Source organism: Macrosteles quadrilineatus, unplaced genomic scaffold (genome assembly GCF_028750875.1).
Source record: "Macrosteles quadrilineatus isolate MER2022 unplaced genomic scaffold, UCM_ALF_1.0 Scaffold_5__1_contigs__length_97177068, whole genome shotgun sequence".
NCBI lineage: Eukaryota > Metazoa > Arthropoda > Insecta > Hemiptera > Cicadellidae > Macrosteles > Macrosteles quadrilineatus.
The window spans coordinates 82750567-82772419 of NW_026542598.1; the positions used below are offsets into that span (position 1 = coordinate 82750567).

General features: G+C 34.6%; 2 protein-coding genes and 1 long non-coding RNA gene across 3 annotated transcripts; 2 read left to right on the top strand and 1 right to left on the bottom strand.

Annotated features, from left to right (window-relative positions):
• The first annotated feature begins 848 nt into the window (after nt 1-848).
• LOC128994027 (uncharacterized) lies at nt 849-7683 on the top strand. Its single transcript, XR_008490865.1, has 3 exons — nt 849-1056; nt 4152-4325; nt 7384-7683. It is a non-coding gene; the product is annotated as an uncharacterized LOC128994027 (long non-coding RNA).
• A 17-nt stretch (nt 7684-7700) lies between these two features.
• Nucleotides 7701-9292, top strand: LOC128994018 (insulin-like growth factor-binding protein complex acid labile subunit). Its single transcript, XM_054418219.1, has one exon. The coding sequence runs from the start codon at nt 7720-7722 to the stop codon at nt 9262-9264; it is 1545 nt and encodes a 514-aa protein (XP_054274194.1). The 5' UTR covers nt 7701-7719; the 3' UTR covers nt 9265-9292.
• Nucleotides 9293-10081: 789 nt separating this feature from the next.
• LOC128994023 (peptidyl-prolyl cis-trans isomerase FKBP1A-like) lies at nt 10082-21059 on the bottom strand. The gene is made up of 5 exons (XM_054418225.1): nt 20847-21059; nt 14668-14715; nt 13928-14040; nt 12826-12899; nt 10082-10829 (listed from the first exon to the last, which is right to left on the bottom strand). The coding sequence occupies exons 1-5, from the start codon at nt 20881-20883 to the stop codon at nt 10772-10774; spliced, it is 330 nt and encodes a 109-aa protein (XP_054274200.1). The 5' UTR covers nt 20884-21059; the 3' UTR covers nt 10082-10771.
• Nucleotides 21060-21853: the final 794 nt, after the last annotated feature.

A 21853-nucleotide genomic window follows, 5' to 3' on the forward strand; every position in this document is an offset into this window, starting at 1 on the left:
TTCGTACTGTTGAAAGAAATCAAGCCACACATGTCAAATTTTAAATTAGGGTTTTCAGGATTTAATTTAATTATATTTTTAAAGTCAAATGAAATTTAGCTTCTTGTAAGGAAGTACACCAAACAATGGTCTTGTTTTTAACCCCAACCTTTTATTTATTTGACCGTTTCTTGAAAACAGAGAAAATTTTAATCATGGCTACATATTATGTAAATTTGAACAATTTAAATTATTTATGTTAAATATTAGATAACTCTATTTAAGTTATATTTTCTGATTTAATAGGACTCTGTTTTCAGTACATAAGCAAATGGGTAATTGAGCTAAATTTTAATGCAGGATTTAAACTCAAAACAAAATTTAATTATAGAGTTTCGAAGATTAATTCACCAACACAAAGATGTCTTTTTTGTGAAAGTGGAAAATAGATTAGTTCAAGAAGTAGATTTTTAAGCTTAAAATTTTATATGAGTTGAAATTCCAACAAGTAGGTACTAGATACAAATATTGAACAAGAAAAAAAAATTAAAATTCTAACATGACTAATTTTCATGCTCAAATAAGGCAAATTTGTAAATACAATTTTTTGTACTAAATTCAACTAATTTAAATTCACATAGCTATAGCTCTTCAGGAAACACAATAACACAATTGCTGTAAAAACTATTCCATACAAATTATTCTAAGAAAACAATAAAAACGTATCTGTTACAAAGTAAAAAAGTATAGTTGCATAAAAATATTGTTATTATTCGTACAATAGCTGAACAATTTGACAATCTAGCATCTATGCACTGTACCTGTGCTATGGATTATCTGTGGATAGATAACAGTTATCCAAGATGGGTTGGGTCCTTATCAACTCTTATCACAGTCCTGATTCTCACCTTTATGATAAAGAGTGAAATCTGCTGCCACACTGTTTGCAACTGTTTTGACGATGCTGTAAAATATGATTTTTGCAATGTTGGTATCAAATTGAATGCAGATGTGGATCTGAGCGAGTTTATTACTGCATTGTCTTAGGTTGTAAAACCTAATGTGGATTTCTTTTGTGTGAGTATTTATTACTTTATCTACTTATAACGTATTGTAGTTGTTATGTGTTCAGTTATAACTAGATACTTCTAATAATTGATAGTGAGGGTAGAAATTGGTATTGAGCTGTTTGAAATACACAATTAGTAATTTTGTAATAGCCAATATGGGTTAGTGCTGTATTTTAAATGATTGATAATTCATGCAATAAATGTGAAAATGTTGCGTAACGGATATTTATTTATTTCTCCAAAGAAATCAAAAACAGAAATACGATTCTGAGATTATTTACGTTTATGATGGTAGAAACCTATGACAATAGGTCTGGTAGACATGGAATATATGTAAAAAACTGTAGTTTCAAGTTTGTGACCGTTTTTAAATGTTTGAACAGCTTCGGAATCTGATTATGTAATTTATTTTGTTATTGCATACATAAAACACATCCACAAAACATACATTGACTTTCAGACTTTCTTGAGCCTTTTTATAGACTATAGAGAATGGAGACGCAAGATGCCCGAGCATATTTTAATACAGTGGAACTCCAAACATCAAGAGACATGATCAATTGGGAACGAAATATATCCAGATAATCAAAACTACAGATAATTGGAATTTTCAAGAAAAATTATAAGGCAGATTATTCATTGCCCGTCGATTCATACGACAATTTAATAGACTCAAGGCACGAAGGACATATTTGGCCCACGTCAGTGTTTATCGGATTACCACAAACAGCAAAAAAACTATTTATTTGGTAAAATCAATTGATTTTCTTCTTTTTGGGGTAATCTGAATAATTAGCAATCTGGATAATTGGAGTTCTACTGTAGTTTTAGAGGCAATAAAAATTGAATAGAATCCAATGAATCAAAGTTTTCCTTATATCTGAAAAAATATATATTTATTGTTTAAATAAGTCTAACAGCCTTGCATTAATGCTAGATCTGTCCATAGTGTCGTACTGTTGAAGCAAAATCCATCCTATTGTATTAAATTTATTTAAAAAATAAGTTACCCTGAGCTACATAAGTCCATAACTTAAGGTCTTTATCAAGCTCCTGTGGCGAGCAAGCTTAAATCTGAGATAGTAACTTTTATGTTCTTTACTTCATCCACCAGTGACAGACGGTCCAAGAAGGGGGGGGGGGGGTCACAAGGGCTAAAGCTCCCCCCCCCCATTGTATCCTGATAAATAATACTAACATACATTTTGTCCTAAAAACGTAACCCTTAAAACAGACGGTTATATAGTTTTTTTACCAAACTAAATTAACAATGTCAGGATAGCCATATCCAGATTGATAAACCTTATGAAGTAAATAATAGAACAACGAATAAAACGTATTACGATGTGCAAATCAGTATGCATCATCCTCTTTTTCCGCCAGTCAGCTGTTGACATGCTTGGTGCCGAGCGTGACATCAAGGGGGGGAAATACGGTAGCTGATTTCATGTTCTTACTTGTCAACTTTTTACCTTACACAACAGCTCAATTAGTTGTAATATGTTTAACAGTCGTGTCGGCATCACAATGCCATCTTTAGACACTTTAAAGACTCAGCTGAAGCAGTGCCATCAAAGTCAAAACACATTACACAAACCACATTTAACAAAAAACAAAAATTACTTCCAACACAAGTTACCAGCTATACAGCGATTTGAACAAGATGGTTAGAATAGCAATGGATGAAGTAAATAGCACGACTTTGGTCTCTTATTTAAACAGTTTGCATGACCGTGATGGATACCTTAATTTACAGACAGCCCTTGCAATGTACGTTACTATTCTATTTAAAAACAAAAACCATACAGGAACAAATTAAAGCATAGATTGTTGACAGTTTGGCTTAAGCCCATGCAGCATGTATTACATGGTGAGGCAGTAAGAGCACCCCTATTTTCTTTCGTTGTCACATTATAAGTAAAGCAACAATGAATGAACATTTGTGCTTATAACATCAATCAAACTATGCCATTTTAGTAATAATTGTGCCTGAGGCTTGTAACACTGAGATTTTGCTGTAGGAACCTATTTTTAAAATATTGATTCTTGTGCAAACACATTCTGTAGTTGGTCAATATGGCGCTGTTCCAGGTTGGAAAACTATAGGGAACTGGGTAACATTATTAAGGATAACAGATTAAACCATTAAAATAATCTGTGGGTGCCGCTAAACTCTTTGTAAACCAGCAAATGTTGAAAGAGTGTGAGTCCAGTAACTCAAATTCCAAGGAGGTTGGCCAGAATGCTTTTGTTGTTTGAAGCTTTACGTTGGATTCTTTGTTTTCTTTTTTTTTTTTTGGGGGGGGGGGGGTTCCCCTTATAAGCTACTTAAAATTTAAGGTTTTTCAAAGTTGCCCTAAAGATTTTCTTGAATTTCCAAGAAACTAAAGTGATTCCTGAAGAAATGTTAGAAGGAGTATTCAATGGCATTTTTAAGTGACTGAAAAGGAGTATCAAGTAGGACAAGGACATCACAAAAAATTATTTTGTTTTCAAGAAATGGAACAATTACTTTTACGCAACACTACACTATTTTAACAAACTTCCCACACAAGGATTTAGTCCAGAAAACAGCTGTTTGCCACCAGCTTAATCAAATGGGGTTTCATTGCGTACTACTGTACTGTAATGAGTTTTACTGGACAACAATCAGCTGATTATACTGTATTTGGGTGACAATAGGCAATGAGTAGTTATAAACAAAAAAGAGGTTATGACAAGTGATTTTTAGTCCTTTAGTTTGTGGTAATATATAACGATTTGTACAGATTTAGTAGTATGGCGTTAACTATCGTACGTCACTCGTCCAAAATGTGTTTACCGGACTCGTTTGGTAATCCTGTACTCGACTTCGTCTCGCACGGGAACAACCACACTCGTCCAGCAAACACTTATTTTCAGGACTAGTAACGTAATATACTATTAAAAGTTAAAATGGCAAAAGATAAGCTGTGTTTTGATGTAGGGGTACTATTAATATTTATAGGGTAAATAGTATTGGATTTGTACTATTTATAAATAGGGGTGCTTTCATTGCCTCACCCTGTATATTCCTCACTTTTTGAGTACCGTACAGTAGTATCTATACGATTATCTTTGTAGGGTAATGCTGAAAAGGAAGAAAACAGTTTTAGAATGTTATGGGAGACGGCAGTGATTCTTGGTATTTTACACATAGCAAGAAGCGACTGTCCTTCAGGCTGTTATTGCATGGAACAAACTATTGATTGTTCTTCTAGAAAGTTGACATATTTTCCTCATGACCTCTCTTTCCAGGTAGGTGTTTTGATCAGTTTCATTTTATTTATTTACAAAAATTATAAGACATGTAAACAATCATTGAAAGTTTAATAGTCAAGAAACATTTAAACCTTCTATGTGTCTTAAATCATTGAATTTGGATCCAATGGTAGACATCCAATCTAAATGTATTGACTCAAAACAGTTTTTTACTCAACGGGGAGAGTTTAGAGAACTCTCTGTATATTACTGTCTCCTTTGAGCTCCTGGCATTAAGCGAGCTAGTCTAAATCTAAAAACAACGCTTTTCTTTTCACACTACCCCTAATGTGACAATTAGTCATGTCATAGTATTCTTAAACTGTAAGGAAAACTTGTTCCTCCTGCTAAGTAAGAATCACGTTTTCGGAGAGTAAATAAAAGAAACGTCTTACAACAATTAAAACATATATTTACGCTTATACTGTTACTCACAAGACGGTAAATATACATAAAAGATGGTAAGTGGTGATCGATTTAGATTGGACACTCCAATCATCAGACCCAATGAATACATTCCTGCTCATGGTTAAGATGTCCACCATCTTTTATGAATATTTACCGTCTTGTGAGTAACAGTATAAGCGTAAATATATGTTTTAAGTGTTACAAGACGTTTCTTTTATTTACTTTCTGTAAATTTAATAACAGGTACAATGCCCTTGTAAAACCCTTTCTGAACGGGACAAAAACCGCCTAATGGGCAGTGTACTTGACTTCTTCACTCGTTATGACGAGAATGGCGATACTTGTTTATCGCAGATAGTCACGGGAGACAAAACTTGCTTATGATACCCCTGAAACCAAGCGTCAATCAATGGAATGGAGGCACACTACGTCCCCAGCAAAAATCAAACAAAAGCCAATCTTGACACCTCAAAAGGTCATGTGCATAGTTTTCTGGGACAGAATCTTTTGTTGCGAGGCCAAACAATCAATAATGATTATTCGAGACAATCAGGAAACTGCGCATGCTCTTTAAAATTAATGTAACTTTCATCAAATGTGGTTAATTCTCAAACTACAAACGTGCCGAGGAATGCTCACTAAAGGAGTGATTTTCATTGACCACACACCGCAAATGTGACAAACACACTTCTTCAAGACTTTGGCTGGGACGTTTTTGACCATACTCCGTATAGCCCTGACCTCGCTCCAAGCAATTTTCATTTGTTTTGCAATATTAAGTCTTTTCTAGGCGGTCAGCGTTTAATCTGTGATGAAGAGCTGAAAGAACGTGTTACCTCATGGTTAAATACACAGTAGGCAACATTCCACGAGGAGAGTAAACTCAAACTTGTACCACGCTATGACAAATGCCTTGAAAATTGCGGGAACTATGTTAAAAAATAGTATAAGAATTTTTTTTAAATGAATTTCATTCCTGTATCTGTACTCGTTATTCTTTTATTTCAAAACGGAACTTACCTCGTAAAAGGCATAAATAAATTAAATATCCATGGGACTCATTGGGTTAATAAAAATTCTAAGTTTTCTTATTAAAAAAATAAAAATGTAAATAAATTACTTTTCTAAAAGCCCTTCAAGCAATAAAAAGCATTATCCAAAACCACACTAAGTTTTTGTAAACCTATGTTGATCTAGAGTTGAACTTAAATCAAAAGCAGCATTGACTACAAAAACTAACATACCATAATTATGGTTCTTAGTCAGTTCTATGGCAGCTTAGACACATTTTAAAGTGTCCAAGGGTATCAACAATAGACCTCTAGGTTTGGTTAGAAAATTGTGTTTAAACCAAATTTGAGATGTTTCTTCAACTCTTGATTAAAATAAAATGAAAAGAGGTGTTTCCCTAGAATTATACAGTGTTTATAAAAGAATACCGGCATTTTAAACGGTCGTTGCTCGGGGACTATTCAAGATAATTAAACGATTTAAGCGTCAAATTGAATGGAAAAGAACAAAGTTTTTTTCTTCATACTTTGATACAATTTGGAACAACTTAATTTAATAAAATTTTGATTTTCATCAATGTTATATGGGCTTATTACGAGCAAAGTCTGTACACTTAGGGCGATCGGTACTTTTATCTGATTCCATAACTGAATCTTTTTGAGAACAAAGATTCTATCATTTACAGATAACGTCATAAGTGTCGGTTTAGGAATGTTCGACTGAAGGCTTCATCGGGCAATCGATTCTTTCAAGCTTCTGAAGCAGAATAATTGTCGGATTTCTTTGACTGTGTCATCGCTTGTTTTAGCCGGCCGGTGAATGTCTTTTCAAAACCCCATGGAGCCACAAAACTTTTTAATCCAACGTCAAATTTCTTTATCATCAAGTAGATTTTAATTTATTGTAATTTAGCAATTGATATAAACTCTGCAAACCACAGATTAAATTCTGTGCCTTCTGTTGCGCTGTAAACATTGTACTGGTGACTGGCGTCAGGCGTGTGAGTCACAATAGCGACCTACCACCACACACCTGTTTTGCGCATGCCAAGGTCAAAGGTTCCTCCCTTGCTACAAGAGAAACAAAACTTAGTTATTTTAGCTTCAATTTGACGTATAAAACGTACCTTGAATATTAATCAAGCCATTACCATTTAAAATCGTGGCATTCTTTTATAAAAACCCTGTATTTATACTCATGAAATAGAGCTTTTTTTGAGATGTAAGAGGTGTTAACTTATTAGATAAGTCATGGTCAATGAATCAGTTTTATGAACTGATAAAGAATAGTTTAGATAACTTTTTGAAGTGTGATAAAAGATGTTACATTATAAATATGGAAAGAACAAACTGATTCTCTAAATGAGGGAGATTTATAAATAATTTAATGTTTAGTAAAATAAAATAAATATATATTGTTTCCTTTATTTTGTGTCAATCGACACAATTGACATACTTTAGTGCTATCCACCTTTTTTAATTGTCCCTTAATTACCCTGGTCTAGACACTGTATCTAATGACAAATAGTCTGGGTCTAGGTTTTATTTTAGTTTTGTATCCAAACGATTGGAAAAATATAAAAATTACATTAATCTGTTAATTACATTAATCGTTATCAAGATAATTTTTTTTGCAGATATTTCAAGATACGACTGACACCCTGAACGGATTGAATAGAAAATACATAACTAGTCTGAACTTGGCAAACAACCAAATATCCGGATGGCAAGGAAAGATTTTGGCTGACATTCTCCCCAACTTGGTCAGTTTGGATCTATCCAACAACAAAATAGCACAAGTCGCGAGTGCACAAAGTATTCTTCTAAACATCAAGCTTCTTAATCTGAAACTATCCAACAACCCAATTCAAAATTTGGGATCTGACATTGACACTGTTCTATACAGCCAATCTATCTCTCATCTTGATGTTTCTTCCTGTAACATAAAATCAGTCACGAATTACGAGTCGATAATGTTTATGACCAACTTGACACATTTGAGCTTAGCAGGTAATCCAATTTTTGTAATCGACAATCTTCATTCAAACACGCTGGCTTATTTGGATTTGTCAAACTGTCTTTTGGGCATCAGTGGCAAAAGCTTTAGAGAGGACGCTTTCACAAATTTGCCGAAGCTGAACTACCTCAATATTTCCCTGAATGGCCATCTGACAAAGTTGTCGTCGTTTGAACCGCTGTCTATATCTATCAAGTACCTCGAGGCATCTAATTGTGCTTTTGAAAGTCCCGATGTAAAAATGTTTCCGAACTTACAATGGGTTGAGATGAGGAGGAATGTCATAAAAACATTACACAATGAAATTTTGTCACAAAACAGTATTCTCGAGACCCTTGACGTATCAGAAAATTTAATAAGCCATATTGAGGAGAGAGCTTTCATAGGAGCTAAATCACTGAGAAAGCTGGATATTTCTCAAAACTTTATAAGAGGTTTGAACTGGAATGTTTTCTTTGAAACTCCCAAACTAGAGGTACTCAATATCTCAAGAAATTTACTCAAATCTCTGGATGACATTCCTATCCCGTCATTACTACTTTTAGATGCCAGTAGATGTGAAATCGTCGGATTAAACTCAAACATACTTCGTAGAACAAAGAATTTAAGATATTTAAACTTGTCAAACAACTTTGTTGAAAGTATACCTCCGAAACTATCGTCGTCAAAGTTGCTAAGTATAGATTTGAGTTATTGTCGACTGACTGAAGTCAAACACGAATCTTTTCAAGAACTACCATCGCTTCGGAGACTGAACTTGATGGGGAACAGACTGACCAATCCATTAAATCATAGTTTACTACAGGAAGTTCGTGAATTAAATTTACAAGATAATCCGTGGCACTGCGATTGTACCGATCCAGACTTCGGCAAGGCGTGGCATCATCTCTACTTGTACCCAAATAAAGGTAGCACATTGAGAAATTTGAAATGCCATTCACCAAAGGAACACTCAGGGATGTCATGGGAGAACAGTTGCTTTCGAGTTTTAGGAGAAGGTAAAAAGTACAAGACTGCAGCTTGGTATTCTTTTCTTGTTCCTTTTCTCACAGTTTGCTGCATGATAGCTATTTTCATGGTAGTTCGCCAGGCCTATGTCTCACATGGATTGGAGGTGGAGCAAAGAGAGTCTAGTCAAAGAACAAGCCGCAGATCTGAGACCAGAGCAACTCGGGTTGGGCCACATTTCTTCGATGACGATTTAGAGAGAGGGATTCAAATGTCGGTGAATGAATCGACTCAAAGATCACCCATTCATGACTTGTCAAAGCTTCCTAGCTATGAAGAGGCTTTACTGATGCCGAAACTCCTAAGCCAAGACGATCTAAAGGATATAATACGAAACTATGAAGAGAGAGATAGATTTGAAGAATCTACATTGAACGATGCTCAAGAAAGAGGTTCCGGAATTAATGAACAGTTAGATCATCAACACTATCCATCTACTTCCAGGAATTCTGTGGTGAATGAAACTAGGAATAATCTTCGGACTGATGAGTGAAAAGTACCAAACTATCATGTTTTCACAATTAAATGTCAAAAACATAAATATTTTTCTTGAATGTATATATTTAATTGAATGTAATATTTTCTATTTTATTTTTTATTATTGTGTGTGTCTATTGATTTGAATGTTTGCTAATATTAGCTTGTAAATAAAACATTTTTTTTTTACCGATTGTTACTTCATACCATCCTAAATCTACACAACATTTTGTCATTGTCATACAAAGAGAAATTTCAAATTTATTATATCGTTAAAAGGCTTATTAGTTTTAAAGGTGTACCAACAAAAATCATCTTGTCCAATAATTGTCTAATACACAATGTAACTTAAAGTTTCAGTTAGAGCTGGGTTAATTTGAATTTAACTCACTATTTAAAAATTGGCTTTCACAGTCAGTCATACAGACAGCCTCATCACTGATTTGTTCACCGTGTTTCAGATCGGATTATTAGAATTTATTTTATCTTCCTATGAGAGCAATGAATTAGTAATTACAAACAAGCATAATATATATATATATATACAGCTTTTTGATACTACTCTCCTTAGTCGAAGGTACCACATATACATTAAAGACAATAACAAATCACAAAAAGTGTTTGAAAGAATAACCGACAGTAAAATACAATATTTACATTTATTTAGGTTGCGTCTAGGAAAAAAGCATTTTAGAAATTTTTGGACAAAATTTAAATATAGAAATTCAAAGTTACACTCAAACATACTGTAATGTCAAACTTTTACTGCTGTATATGTCTTGAAATACAAATTTAAATGGAATACAAGGAAATATAATTAGTTAGAAAAATCATTTCAAATGAAAATGTTTATTCAGATACATTTAAGAGTTACATTGCCACTTCAAGAGTTAAATAATTATTTATAATGCTACATATAGAATCAAAATATTATACCAAAACATTCAACTTCCATTTGAGATAAAAGATCGCTAAGTAATATTTGCTATTGCATATGTTATAAAACTGAAACAGAAGTTTGATACCTTTTAAAAGTTAACCCCACAAATAACTACATCCACAACGACAGATCTAATGCAACACTTAGTTAATGATTCACAATAACAAAATTTTAAAATTTCAGATTAGTGGAAGATCTGGTTACCCAAAACTACGTAATTACCTACATCACAATGCATAAGGGGCCCGAATTCCCTGAGTATATTAAAAGCTTAATAACTTCAAATTCCGAACAAATTGCAAAATATGACTAAATAATTCAAAGATAAACTAATATGGCAGATACCAGTAAACTCCGATTTCTTATAATTGATTTAATAGAGCAATTAGGAATGCAACCAGCAGAATTGTCCAATTAGAAACATTTAAAACATATATTATTTACATTTAAATTTATGAAGGATTTAAATTTAAACTGCTTAATACAAACCAAAAACTATGTTGAAGAACAGTAACATATGGTATAGTGTTAGTTTTGATGTTACATTCCTAAAAAGGTTTTTCAGTTCTTGAAGCGAAACAACTTATGGCTCCACCTTCAGTAGTTCGACATCGAATATCAGCGTAGCATTTGGAGGGATAGTAAGCAGCTGTCAAGGAAAACTATGTGAAAAGCATGTTTCAAACCTAGAAATCAGTGTGTCATCTACCTTTAAAAACTTCAGTACAAGAAGGACTATGCTACAGACGGTCCTGGTTTTAGCAATTTTACAAGCCAATAAATTTAGTGCATTTGTAATGCTGTTTTGTTTTGACTGTGTACTTAGGGTTGCCATAAGGTAATGTGTAAAAAAGAGGAGATTTTAGCTGGCGGCTCCCACTATAATAGTGGATAAAAATTAAAGCGATGAAATTGCATACCTAGTACGCCTACATATGCAAACATAGATAGGATAACAGAAACTGTATGGGTCATAAACTTAAACATAAAAAAAGACGTCACAGGCCCGATAATAAACATGTTTTTATTACCTATTATTTAAATGGAACTGTCAAAAAAACATTCAAACAAGTTGTTACCGCTATTAGCTTGTAAACATTCGGGCCAGTGACGTCGTAATTGGTTTATATTTATTAAGTCCATACCGTTTCTGTTCAATATTCGTGCTACATTATCAGTATTCAAATGGTACGTGAAAACATAAAATGTTGCATCGCTTGTCACATCTCATTAAAAATCACAAATAACCAAATAAAGTCAATAAGTTCTTTCTGTCTGCTACTGCTACTGAACACGGATACCTTTGGACTGGCCGGCAGACGCCAATTGAAGGACTGGGAGCAATGAAACAGACGATAAACGATTAAGACAAACTAAGGACATTGCTGGCCAAAGTGAAACCAAGGAATAAAAAACTTTAGTTTGAGAGTTGCATTTCGCAGTTATTGTATAATGATATTTGCGAACGCAAACATTTATTTTGTCCTAAAAGTGCCGTTATATAATGTATTTTAATAGAGGGTAAAAAAGAGGAGATTTCTCACTTTTTGCAGAAATCCCCCGGAGCTAAATTTTGACCATCAAAATCCCGTAATATCCGGGGAAATGGCAACCCTAAGTGTACTTCACTTATAGTAACAAATGTGATTCTTGAGTGTGGCAAATTGTGTGAAAATGGATAAAAAATTATTTAGTCTTCGCAATCAGGGGTAGTGTTCTGATTGCAAATACGGTTATGATAAATTCATGATTTTTCATTAAGTAACAAATAATGCTGGTAAATGCTTATTTGGTGGGGACTGTAAAATTTATTCTTCACCGACAACTCTCATATATTCTACCAGTTTACGTAAAGTGTTTTGTTTCCTACTATTTGTTTGTTTTTATTTAACTTAGTTTAAAACATTGAACCAAATAAAATGCAGGTAAGTAGGATTTAAATCCTAAAAACCCCTCAAACTAAAATCAGTACCATTCAATCTTAAATTTATGTGTTCATCTCTTGATCGTGACCAATTTAAAGTGCAAACGCAAGCTCAGTAGGAATTCATATTTAACAAAATCCATTTCAATCAAAGTTTGTTTCTTATCGAAGTTTAAAACTTGAATCCATATTGAATACACACCACAAATCAAACAATGGTAGGGTCTGTACCTGTGACTAATGTGATGACATTTTTAATTTTACAAAACAAATTATATATTTTTGACAATTTCTTTATTGTAAAAGTTAAAACTAGAAAGAGTCATTGCAACCCTGGTCATACGACAAAATCAATTGATCAATATTTTAGTTCCCCTATGGCTAAGTATGCAGTTGCTGGATTGAATGGACCTAAAAAAATAGTATTCTTAAGTCTTTGATTGGAGGATGAGGTTTAGTCAAGTTCTACAGTAGTTTTACACATTTATGATTATTCTGAAGATACCACCGTTTGAGGTATAGACCTACATAAAGTAAAGCTCTAAAATGTTAGCAGTGACTTACCAATAACTATGTTCTATGAAATATCACATATTAAACCTATGTTTATTTAACCAATGTTTGAACCTTCTGAATAACTTCTGGTTAAAAGTAAAAACATTCCAAACATTTTACAGAAGATAACTCAAAAGCGAGGTAGTGTAAAAGGATATATTCCAGGATGTCCACACGATCCGTAAGCGTAGTCTGGGGAACAGGTCAACTTGGCTCTTTGTCCAACACTCATCTGAAATTTAAAAAAATTAAAAAATGGTTAAACATAATCACATGAAATTTATCTTGGATAGGCCTACAACTTTGACAGGTTAAGTTAGAATAGGGCAGCAACAAACACTACAGTTGTCTCTCGATAATCGGACACTTTGTAAAACGAGATACTTGGTAGTTTACTAACCGGTTTATTTTTAGTGAAAAATAATCAAAATCGTGCCAACAGACACTGTACATATAGGCTATCTATGAATGTAAACGGATGGTGTGTTTGCCCAGATAGGAATATCAATAAGTAAATCAGTCCAGGATTTAGCTAGATCTTACCATGAGATCTACGGTAATAGCTTGCGTAAGTTATTTCCTATTTATGGAAAATTAGCTAGGCCCAATATTTCCTGATATTAAAAATTGGCTAAGAATTAATCTTGATCGACACTTTTACAGCCTCTTGATTGTCGGATTAGCGAGAGAAGGCTGCAATTTAAAACTCTACATAGTCTAGAAGTTGGTGGTTGCAATGCAGGAATAAAAACAACAAGTCTTATGTAAACATATGACTCTTTACTAAATAGCCTACGCTACTGCATAGCTATTTAAATTACCATACAGCTTTCTTAATCAAAGGTTAATTTATCATTAGGGAAGGTATCAGTGACACAGCAAAATATTGCCTCAGTGCAAGTATTTGAGAAAAAAAAGTTGACTCGGATCATAATACTCAATTAAAAAAAAAAGATTTTAGGTTATAAAAGTTAACCTTGAACCAAACACGAAGGTAAGGTAAGGGAAGGGAAGGGGGGGGGAAGGGAAGGTGTAAGGTGTTTGGTTAAGCACCTTGAAGTCAATATCCCTTTTAGATTACTTATTTTTTAACAGGTTTTCAACACGAGTTTCAAGATTACATCATTAAGCAATGACACTCATAATAGACAGTAAACACCTTCAAATTCATACAGGCAAAACAAAGCCTGAATATTTCACATAAGTAGCCTATTTTAGCACGTAAGCCAAACAGTTTAAGAAATAATTGTAAATACAAACCTGAGCGACGCCTTGGTCCCACCCTTTAATAACTTCTCCTTTTCCAATGCGGAACTTGAATGGTGAACCTCGATCCCTGGAGGAATCGAATTTAACGCCATTTTCAAGTGTACCTGTGGAATTAACAGTACTGATTCAATTCACATTATATTGAAACACTTTAAAGAACACATTTTAAACGTGTAACAATGTAAAACAATTAGCTCATTGAATTGTAAAAACCTTTCACAAATTGCTCGGTGTCCTGGCAATTTTGGTCATTTGTAAAGTTGTTTTTGACAATTCGCACGGCCTAAACCACTGTTGATAACCTAGTCATATTTATACTGGTTTTGTTCAGAAAAAGAAGGAAATTCATAATACGGTAACATACAATTAGAGGAATTCCTGCTAGTGGTCTTTTTGCAAAAGGTGGAAAAAATATTCTATTCAAATTTTTGGAATAATTTTCAAAAGTAGAGGCCTAGCATTTTCACAAAGAATTTTTTTACAGACGATCTAAGATTTATACAAAATGTGCAATTTATTTCCATATGCAGAAATGTGATTGATTTGCATAAACAATTTTTTTTACTAGGTGGTGACGATTTCAGTTTATTATTGTTGTTTTTCATGAATGCACCTGCCCCCACCTTACATCCATGCCATTGGATCAATAGCCTTTAAGTTAATGTAGGCCTAATAAGGCTTTTTTCCTTAACAATAGTCTGTCACATAAATTGAAATAAATGTACACTTACCTGTATAGTGAACAACTACTGTCTGGCCAGTCTTTGGGAAGGTTTGGCCTGAAAAAAAAAACATGATTTAATATAGGTCCTAAGTTACACTTATTTTTAGAAACATTTTACTAAGGAGAAAACTGTTGTTCAAATTTGTAACTTAGCTATAAGTTTTGTACCTACTTAGCTATTCCTTTACATTATCAAACTTGGGTAACTTATTCATTTAAATTAGGGGGTACAGATCTGCAGAGATTAACCCTTTAGAGACCGACCCTGTTATAGTATATGACGGGCTGCGTAGGACTGGGGTACTTTGAACAATTTCTGCAATGTTACAGAAAAAAATGCTATAACTTTTGAATAGTAGCCCTCATTAACATTTCTTGCATGCTGTTATGAATGAAACTATTCTAAGCTAACCTAACATAACTAACCAAACTGGCTGTAGGCTAAGTTAGGCCATAGACAAAAGAAATACCATAAGAAATACAAAAGAAATAATGGTCTATTGTCTGTGGTTAGGCCTACCTACCGTTTCAAAATTCTGTTTGATAACAGATGGGGAATAGGCTATCAAACGGAATTTTGAAATGTTACAGCAAGTTTGGTTGCTTAGGTTAGTTTAGAACAGATTCATTTCAATATAATTTTTTTTAAATTGTTAGTTGATACTGAACAATATTTATTTACTGTATCCTTATCGTAAGTTTAGTTGTCAGGTGATATGTTTCAAATTACAGTACATCAACCTATCGGGTTGAAAAATAAGATAGCTTAGGCTATCGATACCTATATCGAAAAAAAAGAAAAAAAACATCGATAATAATGAATGTTCCCTTTTACAGGAAAGTAGGCTACTCTGCCGATGTATCGGAAGTTCGTCTTTTTAGCAAAATATACTTACTTTAAAAAATCAAAAAATGGTCTCCTAAGGGTTATAACCTACATTAACTCTTTGGGCCCCAAAAAAATTTTTGCGATTTTTTTGGAGGTGACATGCCTATACTGCATGCTCAGTACTGGGAATGACAGGCCAAAATAGGCGGTTTTTACAGCATTGTATTAATTTGTTTATAACTTTATTTAATATTGAGATAGAAAAATTATTTTGGCATTATTTTTTAGCTTACTGCTATGGCAACAATTTGGCATAAAAATAAAAAATAAAAATTTTAGTTGACAAAAATAAAAAAATAAAATAAAAAAATAAAAACTTTTTTTAATTTTTTATTTTGAGATGTATAAAAAATAAGTGAATAAGTGAGGAGGCACATCCTATTGCATTTTTATTAGTCACTATACATTTCTAAATAATACCTAAAGATTTGGTGCAAAAATATTTATAAATGACCAACTTATGGTATATTATGATAAATACTTCAATATCCGTTATCGGCCTAGTTACCGCAACAAACATGTTTTATTATAGTATACAAGTATCAATGTAGGAGATGCATATCAAATTGAAAGAAACTAATGGAACAGACCTAAGACTAAGAATCTTAACAATATATCTGATACAAATATTTTGTTTTACTCACCAAAAAGTTTTTTTCACCATGTTCCGTAACACCAAAAGTTTTAGTTTGTAAATGGAAATAACACCGATAACTCACATAATGTCTTAAAAATTGTTATGTGCTGTATCAGAGAAAGACCTCAGAAAAGAAGAAAATAGTATTCAACTAACACTAGTTTATAAAATTATTAAAAAAGGCTATTTACAGTATTTACAAATCCAAATGTTAACGTTTAGTTGCATTTGTGGCGATTGTAGCACTCCGCATGCAGTCCTGCTTTACAAAAGCAACACATAGTGCGCGCTCTTCTCCTTTTTCCATCTGGGTTTTTTTTTCCACTGCATACAGAACAGTTCTTTTCCTTGTTATCAGGAACTTTTTCCAACCCAAACCCTTTTCCAACTGTTGCGTCACCCCCACCTCTACCGGCAACTCCGTATTTCTTTTCGAACCAAGAATTTTCTAGTTCATCCACCACAGCTGTGATAAAAGAGGCACGGCTCATTGGTTTTTCGGTGTTAAGTTTGTACAAAACATATGCATTTAGCATCATGCGGCCAAATATGTTAAAAATCACTTTCTTCCAAGGTTTCATCGAACGTCGCTCATCAAGGTAAGTGTACAACATTTGATCAGTACCATCTATGCCCCCCATGCCATTGTTGTACTGATGGACTATTCTAGGCTTAGTCTTTACAATTACTTTCCTACTTCTCATTTTTGTATATCTTACATTTTCTGCCTTGCTATCAGTTGATAACAGAATAAACTGAGATTTGTTGGTCGGTTTCTCGCGGTAGGCCATGTACAAGGCGGGTCCTTTTCGAATGTATTTTTTTTTGTCCAACAGCATATTTCCCCCGTAGCACAGTGCGCACACCTACTCTCTCAACTCTAACAGTTCCTGTAAGCCAAGTTAATTTAGAATATAAGTATCTAGCCAGGCGAAGAGTAGTGAAAAAATTATCCAAAAATAGATGAAAGCCTTTGTTCAAACAGTTGGCGATGTTCATTAGTTTGTTGACTACAGAGAATGCCAGGCCATGCTCAGTGGTTTCTTCATCATTTTCTCTGTATTTGGCACCTTTGTAGCAAAAAAGTGCCATGCAGTAATGGGTTAGCGCGTCACACAGTACCCACAGCTTCACTCCCCACCTGTGATGTTTTTTTTTTGGGAGGTATTGGGTCAAGCCAATCCGCTTTTTTGTCCCCACTAACGACTCATCGACAGATAGTTTCTGGTAGGGTACATAGTAAAACTTGGCTAACCGGTTCAGATGGTCGATGAGTGGTTGAAATCTTCTGCATGGGTCATAGCCCGGTTCGCCATGTTTCACAAGTTTGCTGCCATCAACCAAATGAAAAAATTTTAAGATAAGTTCAAACCGTGTTCGAGAAAACATTTTTGCAAACCAAGGAGTGGACAGGGACGATGGCTGGCTCCAATAGCTTCTGATTGAAGGCTTCCGGATTATGCCCATGTTTATAATAACAGCAAGGAAGCCTTTGAACTCCTCAGAGGTTAAATTTACCCAAGATCTCAATGTACTCTGAGGTGACAAGCCATATTCAGCAGATCGCAAGAAATTTGTAGCGTATCTGTTTGTCTCTACTACAAATTTTGCTATCAATTCAGTAGTAAAAAACAGAGAGAAATAGGTAATTGGCGAGGAGTTTCTGGGTGGGCAATGCTTAGGACCTGGGACTTCATTGAAAGTGAAGTTGTGCTGGTAACCCGGATCATTATCCTCCTCGAGTTCATCCCAGTCACTGGACTCAGGTTCAACAGGTCTTCGCCTACTACGATTTGCTTGAGTCTGACTTCTTCCTCTCCCTCTGTGTGAACCCCTGCCTCTAGGCCTAGCACAATCCCTAGCAGTTTGAGTACCGGTATCTGTTGGCAAATCTGGTATAGCATCAGTAGGTCTAGCTTCTTCTGTAGGCATATCTAGGCCAAATCTATTGTCACTGCTAGTTGATGGTTGGCCTAAATTAAAATCAATTACTTCTGGAGGCAAATCTGCCAGAGGAAGGACATCATCAATGTCTTCTTCATCAGAGGAAAACATATGAGGTGATCTGATCGGTCTTTGCAAAAAACCTAGTCTAGGCCTACCACTATTTTCCGGGCTATATGTCGGGTCTTCAGTCAACTAGTTCTGAGGAGGATGAATCAGCATCAGAACTTGCAATATTGTCACTGAAGTCAGAGTCATCACTGTTCTTGTCGGCAGAATATACATTCAAACCTGCTTCTTGAATGTTACACAACAGAGTGTTTTCACTAACAGGAGATTCTGCCCTAGTTCTTTTTTTACTCATATTTGAGACAAATAAAAACAGTCAACATGCAAGAAATAAAGGATAAAGAACTTATAGAAAGGAACTAGGCCTAAGTTAGTTAGTTAGTTATGAAAATAGGTTTCCATGTCCATGCAAGGGCTATAGCATGCACCCAAATAATTATGCAGTTACAGACGTAAGTTCATAGTTGATTACCATTATGATGTTTTGATAAACACACTAAAAGAATAATAAAACTTTTGAAATTAACTTCAAACAACACCAATCTGTAGTAAAAATTACGGTATCCACGTAACAAAACAATAACAAACACCGGCAGTTACTCAAATAACAAACAACAACAAACAACAGAGTTGCTGACTCGTGAGACAGCTGAGCGATACAGACGACACAGCCTGCCGATATCGTTTTAGAAACAATAACAAATACTATATAAAATAAAAATTGACAAAATATTACTTGTAATATATTTTATTTATGCTTTGGCTACGCAATGACGTTTTCTGATACACAAAATACGTTAAAATAGCGCTGTACTATATAAAATAGTAGATGGCCGATATATCGGCATATTGTCTTTCTGCTCATGACCTTGGGGTGCCGATTTATCGGCACTGTGTCATTTTCAGCACAATATTGACATGCCGATAAATCGGCACTTGGGGCTCAAAGGGTTAATTAGCTTATTATAATTTAGTTTATATTATTGTGGCATTAAATTTAAGTAGACCATATTTTATGAGAAATCGAAAATAAGTTTAAAGTAAATTGATAAAGGTAAAGCTTAGCTTTAATTATAGGCCTACCATTTAGTAAGATGGTGTTACTGTGGAAATAAAATAATTAAATTGAATCAATAAAAACGTACAGATCATAGTTCAATTCCGTGTTTAACTTAAGCTACATTGGTGTAGGCTAAACTAAATTTAGTAGTGATAGGTAATGATAGGCCAATATCGTACCGAATTATAATCACTATTATATCGATACCAAACTGGTTATCCACTTGGGCTATATCTCAGGGACAGGTACTCTCCAGAACTATACCCAAATTATGTTCTAAAAAAATGTAACAAACATTTTCTCATTATTTGACCCATTACGCTAAGAACACCTATCTTCCTCTGACACCTGTTTAAAACTGGCCTAATTTGCATTATTCGCTTGTTAAGTAACTTACTTAGCCTAAGCTATTAACTTATCTTTTCCCCGAAAAGTGCTATGGAACGATATATCATTGTTCGACTGTTCGTGTTTCATCCGAATAAAGCTAAGTTAAGCGACGATATATCGTTCCAGTGTGACTTTCGATTGTCTGAGTTTAAATAGGCTTATTGGTTGACTCGGTTGTTGTTTTCAGACAGCAATGGTTTCTTTTGAATCCTCATACAGTCGAGGCCCGATAACTTAAGATATCGGCTCCATAAGTAGCACTTTTGAGATGAAAAATTTTATTTTTACCGATTTTTTTTCTTGCACACTAAGCTTTAGACTTTGCCCCCTTGGCAAGCCTAGCACTTTTTGGACAAAATAAGTATGTAACTTAATGTAGCCTACTTTAACCCTTTCAGTGTTAACTTAAATATCGATGCATCGATGGTAATGACACGCTCTGGGGTGTCAAGCGTCGATGCATCGATGTTAGTGCAGACGGTCACATATTGTCTTTAAACTCAGTCAATTTCAGTCCGATTTGGACTGGATTGATATCACAAATTAGTATTTAAGTTACATTAAACCATGCCTAAGGCTGCACTTTACTTTAGGTCCTACACTCATTCGAATGAAAATATCGATCGATCTTATCGACTAAGTTAATCGATTGTTTCATTCGATATATCGTTTGGTTAGTTAGGCAAGGTTAACCTAACCTATCTAACCAAACGATATATCGAATGAAACAATCGAATAATCGATATTTTCATTCGAATGAGTGTAGGACCTAAAGTAAAGTGCAGCCACGCCCAATCTAAGCCTAGGTTTAATATAATGAAGATAGGCAAGCCCATAGTAGGACTAGGCCTAGGCCTAGGCCTTATTAAAAATGGCTCTTACCAAAATTTCAAGATTATAATTTGATATAGGCCTGAAAGCAAATCAAATCAGACACAATGTTCAAAGGCCTAAACCACATCATAACAGCGGCTAGGAATAGGCCTAGGCTACATGCACCAACGTCAGGGCTAGGCTACTTTTAAAATTTGAAATTGCACATCAGTGTTCCCTTGATCAAAACTAGACCTAGGCCTAGGCCTATTTTTAATTTTTTATTAAATTCATAACCGTCATAACATGCTCATGAAAATGGGTGTTTTAATAACTTGTTTTATTGTAGCCTAGGCCTAATAAAAGACACAATTTAACACTTACCGTCACCAGGAGAAATTGTCAGGACCTCAACACCCATGTCGAAAATGTAATTTCCAAAGGTAAAAGTAAAAAGAAGAAAGTATAATGCAAATTGCACGGATGAAAATTAAACTATAGGTTTGGGGACGAAATTTATGACAAAGCTGAAAGTTCTACAATGTGGACCGGCTTTTGGAAATAAAATGACGAATGCGATGCGATGCGTTGCGTTCACCTAACACTTCTTCCGCTCCGCTTCTACTTCTACTTCTACTCGCTTCGCTATCTTCTGTCGTGCTTCTTTCTGTCTGTCCTCTCGCTCTCAACCACCACTCACTCAGTCTCAGTCTAAACGCTCACCCACACCAGTCACCCGTCCCATTCCCCACCAAGCGGTTGTCAGTTAATTAAACCACGGCCGCCTAGTCCGCGGCCTGGGCCTGGTAGAATTGGCAACATTACAAGTGGTGTTATTTATAAGAAATAAACAATAGTAACAGACGTCCCATAGGATAACATGGCAGACAGGTGACATCAGCTCATTAATTCACACTTTATTGATTTAAATTTAAATTTATGAACATAAATTTATTAAAATATTGAAAATAAAACATACAGAATTGAAAACCGAAACAATATGAATTACAAATCTATATCTGTACATTTTAAGCGGAGTCAATATTGTCATAGTCCAGTAACCAATCCTTCGTAAATACACAAATACCATTAGCTGCTTCCAAACAAAACAGCTGTTACAACACCACTTGCGACGTTGCTACTTCGAAAGCCCCGGCCTGGAGTTAAGGGCGGCCGTGGTTAAACCATAGATAAAAAAAACATAGTCTCTTAGGGGAGGGGTCACCGGAAGACTGCCCCCAGGACAACTACCCCCCCCCCAAACAGGTTCCTACTTCATATTGACGTCAGAGACCGGGGGGGGCAGTTTTCCAGTCACGGACACTCAAATTTAGTTGTCAAAAACAATTCTAAACTAACCTAACCTAACCAACCAAACTTGCTGTAACATT

Coding starts and splice junctions, on each gene's coding strand:
- LOC128994018 (XM_054418219.1), top strand. CDS start 7,720: ATGTTTATGACCAACTTGACACATTTGAGCTTAGCAGGTAATCCAATT.
- LOC128994023 (XM_054418225.1), bottom strand. CDS start 20,883: ATGGGTGTTGAGGTCCTGACAATTTCTCCTGGTGACG. Junction 14,716..20,846: donor GACAATTTCTCCTGGTGACG/GTAAGTGTTAAA, acceptor TTTTTTTTTCAG/GCCAAACCTTCCCAAAGACT. Junction 14,041..14,667: donor AGTAGTTGTTCACTATACAG/GTAAGTGTACAT, acceptor TTAATTCCACAG/GTACACTTGAAAATGGCGTT.